Source organism: Apteryx rowi, unplaced genomic scaffold (genome assembly GCF_003343035.1).
Source record: "Apteryx rowi isolate R43461 unplaced genomic scaffold, aptRow1 scaffold_30, whole genome shotgun sequence".
Classification (NCBI taxonomy): Eukaryota; Metazoa; Chordata; class Aves; order Apterygiformes; family Apterygidae; genus Apteryx; species Apteryx rowi.
The window spans coordinates 1810636-1821201 of record NW_020449419.1 but is presented as its reverse complement, the minus strand read 5'-3'; the positions used below and the strand labels follow the sequence as shown (position 1 = coordinate 1821201).

General features: G+C 39.2%; 1 protein-coding gene across 1 annotated transcript in view; it reads left to right on the top strand.

Annotated features, from left to right (window-relative positions):
- Positions 1-2277: 2277 nt before the first annotated feature.
- PHYHIPL (phytanoyl-CoA 2-hydroxylase interacting protein like) overlaps positions 2278-10566 on the top strand; it is a 13923-nt gene continuing 5634 nt past the window's right edge. The window contains exons 1-3 of the mRNA XM_026069959.1: positions 2278-2469; positions 7156-7330; positions 8312-8429. Of these exons, the coding sequence (XP_025925744.1) occupies positions 2305-2469; positions 7156-7330; positions 8312-8429 (458 nt within the window). The 5' untranslated portion in view covers positions 2278-2304. The remainder of the gene's footprint in view (positions 2470-7155; positions 7331-8311; positions 8430-10566) is intronic.

Here is a 10566-nt window from a genome sequence, read left to right as displayed (position 1 = left end):
CCGTGTGCATGGTCAGGTCCTTAATCAGTTATTCCGTGTGCTGTGATCTGAGCCCATCCAGCTCTCCAGGAGGTCTGAGAACCTCAGCAGCATCACTCCATCTTCTGCTTAAACATAGGGCCTGGCTCCAGGAAGAGCTGCCTCATGTACCTTTTCAGTATACCTTTTGGAGCTTTCAGTCATTTTTTTTCAAATACAAAATGCTTACAAAAGAAAGTAATGCCATTATCTCCTGGCTAGCTTTCTGAAATCTCATGTTGAGAAAAGCACTTACCACGTATTTCATATTTTATATGAACAGAAAGCTTTCAGTAATGATTGGTATTTCTGAGGCCGGTGCAGCTGTTGAAAATGTCATTGTGGATGGCACAAATAGCACAGGATTTTGAGTAAGACCGTGCACCATCTGACTTTGGTATTGATTAAAAAGAAAAAACAATAGGATGTTTAACAAATAAACAACAGGTTGTTTGTAAATACATAAAATGGAATAAAAATAGAAAAACATCATCACTGGCTCTTGAAATCGTCAATAAAATTCTTTTATTCAGAATACTACCTGGTGGTCTATGGATTTCTGAGACACTGTGATTGAATTTCACATATGTATGAGCAGAATTTTGAACAGTCGGGCCAGCCTTAGTATTCCTGCATTGAGGTGTTGATATAACTCTGACAATGTATGTTGTTAGGTTGAAATGTCCCTAATGTTTTCTAAGTCAWATCTGTTTATTATTATTACTGACTAGAACTACTCTCTGTGTCCATTTTTATATCAGTTATGCTGGAAATATAAATGATTTGCTGCAGATGAATCAGAGTAGTTTCAGCATATACAAAAGATTAAAGGCACTAATTATTACAAGTGTTTTGATAGAGCTTTGGCAAGTACTTTTGGACTGGAGTTATGGGATGTCTTTGGAATAGTATATTTTGATTGGGAAGGAAATGCCTCTGCTCCATTTTCTTGTGGGCTCTGTCTGAACTAGGATACTGCAAAATACTATTTATTTGTTGGCACGGTTTTTACGAAACTGTTCTGTTTTACTGGGTGCTGGCAGCTAGTGTCTTTAACAGTTTAAAGTCATTTAGCTCATTGTGATGAACCCTGTGGAACTATCTAGAATTAATAGTGGGCAACTACATGTCCCTGTCTTGCGATTGAAAACAAATTCTGACAATGTGTTCTCCCTGCTCCTCTGCATGAGCTTCCTGTCTTCCTCTTCTGGACAGGATTTGGGAGCTTTCCTCTTTTTCTGACACAGACATCATACTTGTTTTTTTCCTTTCTCTCTTCCTATTCTTATCTATGTTTGTTTAAATTATTTTACACCCTTTTTCTTCATTCCYTCCTTTGCATCTTCTTCTCTTTTCTTTTTCTTTTCATTTCTTTTGTCTTTCTGCTCTTTTTTATTGTTTGTTTGCTTTTGACTTTTGTCTTATGCGGTGTAAATCTGACCAAGATCACCTAATCTTTCTGAGTTTTAATGTTCACTGGATGCTCTACTGCAGAGTCGCCCTGGGAACTAAGAGAAGACCTAATTTTAGAACCCAGGATGCTTCTCGGGGCCAGTGGACATCTGCTCAGTCTACCATATGCACTTGGAATAAAGCAGAAAAAAAGCTTCCCAGGGAAACTGCAGGGAGTCTCAACAGGGCAAATAGAACAGATGGAATAACAACAGGAAAATGAAATTGGTGTATATGTTGCTTTTACAATGGCTTAACAAAGTGATCACTGTGTCAGTACTTTGGTTAGAAAGGAGACAGTATTTTATATCTCTGTGTGTGTGTGTATGTATATATATACATGTATCACCTATAAACCTTGAAAAGGTTGTTTTTACTTCATGCTTGGAAAATACTTATAGGATGAATATGATTTCAATTTGTATTTACTTCACTTACAGCTATGGTTAGGGCCATTACATTAACTGTGCACATTGGTGGTATCTTAACTATTCACTGTAGCATCTGATAGCTTCAGATGTTTCTTATAGTGAAACTGTAACTGCACACAGTTGTGATGCTAGCCAGTCTATGCTTACATGTTATTAGTGCTTATTCACACAAAGAATAGCATCCCTTTCAAATAGTTCTCATCACCCAAAATGGGACTTGCATACTTGTGCCTTACAGTTGCTTCTGAGTACTAGGTGTGAGATTTTGTGAAAGGCTGTTCAGAGATGCCATTGTATTGGAGCAAAGAAAACAGAGCTAGTCATATTGAGTAGCCCTTTAACTAAAGGAATCATGCTTATTTTTTATGCAGGGAATAAATCACAAGATAGTGGGATAGCAGAGATGGAGGAACTGCCAGTTCCACATAACATCAAAATAAGCAACATCACGTGCGATTCCTTCAAGATTTCTTGGGATATGGATTCTAAGTCCAAGGACCGCATCACTCATTACTTCATCGATCTCAACAAGAAAGAAAACAAGAACTCCAACAAATTTAAACACAAGGTAATTTTCACTTTAAAATAAGGGTAGAAATACTTAATTTTAAGTAGATGAATCTGAGTGTTGTTTTAACCTTTCAAAACCAGACCATGAGAAACAGGTCATGGACATCCAGCAAAGGTGGGTTCTGATTAATCTGACTGAGGAATTTTTTATTCAGAATACTCTCTCCTTCTCTACCCAATGCATATGTGTACACACACACACACACACACACACACTTACTTGTTTCATAGAGAATTAAACGTTGCCTTTTGATTTCATTTAAAACTGAAACAATTTTGCAACCTGTGCAATTTTTTGCAAGAAACATGTTTTGATTTCTGACTAGGTCTTAATCTTTACTAAAACAATTTATGTATTTTGTGCCTGTCCTTGTGACAGACTTGTGAGAGCAACACATCGTTTCAACAGAAGAGTCACAAATCCCAATGMACTTCTATGAAGGCTTCCAGCAATTTTAGTTCTGAGCATTCAGCACTGTGACCCGAATTGTCATCTGGCCTCTTTTCTCTAGCCGCTGGTGCAGGGACACATTGAATGTATTGCAAAGTCTGTGGTTATCAAATCCAGCAAAATTTGCTTCAGTCTTGGAATAGGTCAATATTGAGATGTCTAAAGAAACATGGAATAAGATAGAGGATGAGATTAAACAGCACAATCATCTGTAAATTAAAAAAAAATGTTGGCAAGATCCCTAAAAGACAAGGGTTGCTGAGGCACAAATAACCATCTAGAAAACATGAGAGCTCTAATTCTACCTCCAGCATCCAAGTTACTAATGGTTTATAAACCGATGGGATAACCAGGAAAGATTTTCACCAATTTCTCCGAGCCTTTTTATTGTAAGAGTATTTTTCCCATAACTGCTGTTAACAGCATGTTTATAAATTTCCTTTCCCTTTGCCTTATGAGACTTTTTTGGTTTTAATATGGTTGGAAGTAAAGTATTCATTAAATGTAATGAAAATCACTTACTTACCACTATTTGAAACAGAGAATTTTATATGTTTGGCCAACATGCCACAGTTGGTAGAACTGGTGTGCTTGTTCAGTGGTGTTATACCAGCCTTTTCTCTGATCCATTTTTAATTGTGGTAACAAATAAAATATAATAGATTTTTTTTCTTGCTGTTTTTATTGTTTTGGGCTGGCATCCTTTGAAATCAAATTCCCGCTTTTTACTCTAGGAATAAATATACCTTCTAATATAAATGCTTGCTTAGATTTTTTTTTTTAACTTGTCTAGTTATTTTTAAATTTCTTTCATTAATTATTTACATACCTTTTCATCCATGTGCAAATTGCTGTAAAATTTGTTTTTGTAAAAGGTGGAGCCACCCTAGCAGATCAAACAGTAATTCACTTTAAAATTTATATCACATTGATGGGACTAATGTTAATAATGGAAAAAAGGAGATATTGGTAATACAATAAAGATAAGCCATTAGATTTATTTTATTTTTCTCAGCAATTCCCTAGCTTTTTACTGTGACAAAGGAGATGCGTAATTGCTTTTGTAAGAACAGGAGGGTAAGGTATGTCAATTAAAATGATGAKTAAGTTGGATGTCTTGTCACAGGTGGCTTAAAATTTATTGGTACTATCAGGTTAGTGAACTGGTAGAGCTTTTTTTTTGGGGGGGGGGGTGTCAGAATGGTAGAAATCAGTACAGCAGGCAGAGTGGGTAAGAAAGAGAACTCCACAGTCTGCRCAGTCTAAGAACAACGTGTGCCAGCGCACATAGGCGTTTGCTTTAATGTGTCTTTAGGACTAAGCAGTTTTGAATACGCTTTTCTAGAATGAACTTGTGTCCAGAAAACCTGTGCTCAAATTCAAAATTTGCCATATCCCTAATATTGATAGAGACAAACCTTCCTTATAACATTATTTGTACTAGTTCTGCAGCTGAAGCTCAGTGGTAGACCTGGTGGAGAGAAAGCAGATAGCTGGGACAGCAGGGACTGATTCCTCCCAGAATCTGGAGGGAACTGAATCAGAGTGAGCCSCACCACTTAGTTACGAAGAAGGGAGCGCTGGGACCTGCTCTCAGAAGTCGACCAGCAGTCAGCCTCTGCAAAGAGACAGGAATCTGCAGGGGGAAGAGAATCATCCTTCTTATTTAAGGATAGGGTGACTCACTGTCTATGAGTGCTCGTCTCTCTCACAGATAAGAGGAGCCCAGATGACCAGCTTAAACTAGTTTCTAACTTTTAGAGAGCTAATATTAAGTGAGATATAGGCCGTGAGCCAAAAGCAAGCTGAGATGTAGACATAACCTGACAGATAGATGCTGTACTTCAGAAAACGGGGCTGTTTGTTTCCCTGTGTACCCAGGCTAGTGTACATGAAAGCTTCGTCCTTTCAGTGCTTTATCCATTGGTAAATATATAAAGTATATTTAGCTCATTTAGGTTGTATATAGTTTTATAGTTTATGACTATTATCATCATATGTGTGAAGGAGGAGATTTGTATTAGTAGTAGTGTGCAATGATTAAAATTCTAATGAGGCTTTGTCTTTTCCTTAGAGCAGTTGTATACCTCATCACTTTGTTAATGTATGGAAGTATGACTATTCCCACATAATGGCTGGGGAAATAAGACTCAGATATTTGGCAAAACTAGGACTAGAACCTAGCTACACTGACTTCCCACATGGTGTCCTACTAACAAATTTGGCAAGGGGAAGGATAAGATGAAACATAGAAGACTGAAAAATTGAAAGCAGTCATTCAGGTAGTGGTTGCGACCCCAGTTTTGCTGCTGCTTTGGCAAAGAAAAGGGACTACAAAGSAGGCATCTCGTCCCAAAAAGGAGTGAGGTAGTGTGACTGGCGTACCCCACTGCTTCATTATGCAGGGCTTCCAGGCTGTTCTTGTGAATTGTTGCAGCTTAGGTACCTTTGGCATTGCTTGATTGGATGCTGATGACTGAGCAGCCATTAGCCACTCCAGACTCCCGGCTGTCCTTGAGGCGACACATAACCTTCCTTGCCCTTCTTTGGGGGACTCGGCCAGGGTAAGGCTAAAAAGAAGAGGGATCAAAGGAGGAAATAGAGAAGGCCCCGAGAAATTTTGACCTCAGCATTTTTTTCTTGAGGACAGTATAGTGACCTTGAAAAACAAGTTTTCTTAGAAAAAGAACAAAAAAATCAGAGTTCTGAAATGCATAATATCCCACCACAACCAGGCAAGAGGTAAAACCCACTATTTAATATTGTGGCTGTAGGTAGCCTGACCATTTCTGGTGCAGTTAGAAGAGATTTTTTTGATGCACTATAGTGTGACAATTGGAAGGTAAGGCTTGGAGGCATGGGGACAACGAGGCTCTCRGTGTTGTGTGAAAACTGACAAAATTAACGGGGGCAGGCGGGGGGTAAAACCCAGCACTGTTATATGGGCACAGAGACCTGATGCAGGTGGAGAACATTTTTACCATATCCAAAGGAAAGATGACAGGAAGACTAATGACTGGAACTGCAGCAGCTGCTGACTGCATTCGCATTGCAAAATTCAGTCCAGTGGGACGCATTTGCAGTAGAGTTCTTGGGAGGTGGCTTTAAATGTCATTTTACGTTTTTTTTCTTTTTCTTGTAATTTTTTTCTATATCTTTTATATATATATTTATTTAGTTGAAAAAAATCCTTTGTTTTAGAATGCACAATTGAGTCTATTACACAGAAAGTATTCTCTCAGCTGTTTGTTAATATTTGATTTAAATGAGAACTAGCAAAAAAAGGAAATCAAAATGATGACAAAATCTTATCCTTGATTATCAATCACATTTCAGTTATTGTGGTATCACAAGCTGCTGGTTTTACRCTTTCTTGATATAGAAAGTGAAGACAGTTTTGTTTCTGACATCAAACAATAAGAGGAAGATACTTCTTCCATAACTGAAAACAAAAAATATCTTTCAGGTCTTGCTTACTGCTCATGAAGAAACAGAAAAAGTCTCTTTCGATTTGTTTTCTATTTTTTTTTTCTTAAGGGGATACTGTGCTAGTATTTTATGTGGGTAGTGATGGATGTCTCTGAACTGTCCACTTTTCACACGACAGCCATCTTAAGATTCTGTGGCTACTGATAAATATTCATAAATGCCCTTCCATGTAAGTAGCAATACTATGAAACATGTGAAATGCACAAAACTAGTCTGCAACATATTTAAATTTTTTTATTGCAGTTTGGTTTGAAAGCTATCAACAGCAATATATGTATGTGGCCTGATGGAAGGCAGGAGGAATTTTCTTTGGTTACACTGAAATCAAAGCTTGGTAATGAGAACACAACAAGCTCTTACATTAAATTAAGATGTCCTTGGGCTCAGTAACAGGTCCTTCTCTGTTTGCATACACAAGCACAAATTCAGCCCTAGTCGGAATTGTATATTTAGGCTATATATAACAGTATCAGTCTACAGTCACTTGGAACTAATAATAAATTCATATATGCAAGTTATCACTATAGTTCTTAGAGCAGACCTTGACCATTGTCCTCAATCACCCTGTTAACTTTGCTGCACCAGTGAACTGTGAGAATTAACTATGCTTTACACAGAAGAGCCAGGGGCTGGGGACTTGCATTACAAAAAGTGCAAAGGAGGGGTGGTGGTGGTGGTGGTGGTGGAGTGGTTTGGCTGCACTGATGACTTGTCTTTGTTTGTTTGTTTTGTTGTTCCCATTAGGATGTACCCACTAAATTGGTGGCCAAAGCTGTTCCTTTGCCTATGACAGTCCGTGGGCACTGGTTCTTGAGCCCCAGAACAGAATACACAGTAGCAGTGCAGACAGCATCAAAGCAAGTTGATGGCGATTATGTTGTTTCTGARTGGAGTGAAATCATCGAATTTTGCACAGCAGGTAATATTGCTGAGAAAACATGCACCATAGGAAATATGCAATTAAAGCTAGCTTTGCATGAATGGGTTAGACATCTTACTGGCATCAAGTAGGCTGGTACAGTATAATAGTCACACCTGGAAATTGGAAGACTAGCTTTAGGCTTTGYGTGCTCCCAGGTTTGGTACGTTGTGACAGGTGGGAGGCAGCTGCAGTGCCCCTCTGCTCCAGAAGAGCTTAGCTSTCCCACAGTGTTATGCCTGGTGCCACTGCTTGTCCCAGGCTAGGAAGGCAGGTGAGGAACCAAACTGGAGTAGGGCTGCTCATGTGCCTCTTGCTGGCCATAAGCACCAGTGGAGAAGACAGAGTGGCAGCTCCCTCACAGATTGCTTGGTTCACACATTTGCTGTGCTCCCTCCTCAGCATGCTGAAAACCTGAGCATCACCAATACCCTGTCTTCAGGGCCAGTACATGTACATTTATTTATATGTCTGCCTGTAGATGGTCATCACCAAGTGCCAGTGCGCCTGCCTGCGTGAAAGCTGAGAGCTGAAGTGAGCTGTCTATGTTGGTTGAGTTGCAGTTTAGGCTGGATCCTAAACAACCTTGGTTAATTATGTGACTCCTTATCAGTTCACAACCAGGTAGGGTGTAGCAAACAATTTCTTAAATGGCATAAGCCAGAGAGGGCAGTTCTTGGCTCCCCTGGAGTCACAAGTACAAGGAAACCACCTCTGATGCAGGACGTCTGAGCTGAAAGTAGCTGGAGGTTGGCAGAGTATTGGTGGGGAGATTAAAATATGCATGCTCCTGACATTTGTTTATGGCCACTGTTGGAAACTGGTGCTAGGCTAGATAGTTGCAGTATAGCTGCATTGTGCCTTATGGTGTTAAGTACATTACCTTCTCTCTGTTCCCAATTTTAAGTTTGTGGGTGTAGCTTTTAGAGAGCACTGTATTTTTTTTCCTCCTCACACTAGCAGATTGTCTTTTCTTCCCAGATTATTCAAAAGTTCACCTAACACAGCTTTTGGAAAAAGCTGAAGTGATTGCAGGCCGTATGCTTAAACTGTCTGTTTTTTATCGGAATCAGCACAAAGAATACTTTGATTATATGAGGTAAGAAAGTAAACATATGCAAAACTGTTTGTGCAAATTAAGGGAGTAATGAAAATAAATCTAAGTAAATGGAGGCAGCTGTGCTAAAGCTGGAGCAGAATGGCTGTGTGCTACATCTCCAGTTAAGAAGAGGAAAAACTAAAAATAAAAGGTGATGCATTTCTTCCAACAACTTGTATAACTAACTCAACATTTTGATTAGCAAATAAAAATTTGTGTTTTGGAGTTGAAACTGAAGTACTCACAGGGTCTCCAACATGATTAAAGTGTTACAAATAGTGTGTGTGCGTTGGGGGAAGTAAGGCGGGGGGTGGTGGTGGTGCTGAATGTTTTGATAATCTTGTAACACCGTACTTCAGTTGGAATGAATAAATGGGTTAGCTGGAGAGTAGTTTCCCTATTCCTGCTGAAGACCCCGTGTGCTTTGCGCACACAACCAGACGCACCAGTCCAATAGAAAGGACAGCTTTGCAATAGAAGGTGTCAAAGCTCACATGCTGCCTGAGCAGGAGCAGCCACCACACAGCAGCAACCTTACACCATTAGGAGAACAYGGATCAGAGGTAAGCAGCATGGCAACATCCATTTAAACACTGTTTAGCAGAAGGGTGGCACCACTGACTATGCTCTTTCAGGACTTTAAACCATGCTCCTTCGATATTTATTGCGAGAGCTGGGCCTGCTGCTGTACTGTATAATGCCAGTTTTATGTGGGTGTGATACTAGTACCTGTATTGAGCTAGAAGAGTTGTAAAACTGGTCAAGGAAAAGAAATACTTGATGGGCTCAATTCTGAAGAGCAGAGGCCACCACACTTGGAAATGTGCCAGATTTGCAGTTATGTGTATCTATTTTTATTGGCTTCTAAGAGTGTTTTGTATGCCTCAGAACGTGAGGTTTGCTTGTTGGCATCTTTGTTTAAGAATTACGTTGTTACCCATAGTGACAGAGCTGCAAAGCTCAATGAAGGTAGAGGATGAGTTGAAGCTGTTGAGGATCTAATAAATCTCTACTGCCTTCTTGGACTACATAGCACAGGAGGGAAATGTCTAGTGTTTCTGACTCTGTTTTTAGCTACATAATCATACCGCACCTGCATTTGTGTTCATAGAGCTTTGAAAATTGCCACAGAGGTGCATTTATAGGTGTGGTTTTTTTGGCCTTGTTCTGCCAAATGTGACATTGATTGCTCTTTATCTTCTCCCCCTCTTCTTTATGTTCTTTCATGGTTTGCTACAAGTATAAGCTAAGTTTGTTTTTCCTTCTGTTAATGTGTTAAAGAGACAAAAAAAAGCTGCTTTATTTTAGCCAGGTCAGTACCAAGCTAGAAAAACCTGTAACTGTTTAATAAATAGTAGGCTTTTCTGATCAGACGTGCACTAATATGGTCACAAGTGCTAGTCTTTCCACAATGCAATCTTGTGAATGATATGTTAAAAAACCCAAATCACATGCTTCCTTTCAGGAAAAATTCCTTGGCAAATGGCCTATGTGGTGTCATAACCAGTAAACAAGCTTGAAGACACTAATAGAGTAGCTCTGGTAGCATAACCAAACAAGCAACTGTCACTGTGCTACAGCAGCAACCCTAAACATGGTGCTTTTAATGTGGCCTTATAAATGAGATGATAGATAGATAGACAGATACACCTCATTTTGCTGCTTACTGCCACTGGAAGTGCCATAAAGCATCTCAGATTCCCTGGGGAAGAATGACCTTTAATTAGCCTAATTGGCCACTGGATGTCAGTATCTTGCCACAGAAATAAAACTGCAAGCCCAGTTTTTCAGGTGGCAGAGAAGGTAGTTATTCAAGTTGACTTCTTTTTTTTCTCCCAATATTTGCTCCAGGCATAAAATATACCAATTGTTTGTTTAAAAAAAAAAAGTGTCTTGCAAAATAGGGTTTGACACAATAACTATGTAGCATATGAATGGCCCACAAAACTTTTGAACTCTGTTTTAGAATCATGTTAAAATAGTCTGCTGAGGAGATTAGAAACCTGGTATTGAATAAGTATATGATAAATTTGCTTGCATTAACGACTGCTTCCACTTTAACAGGACCAACTATTTTGCAATAACCTCTTTCCTGGGTGGCATGGTTTTACCTGTAGTTGTAAGTTAAAAGAGAGAG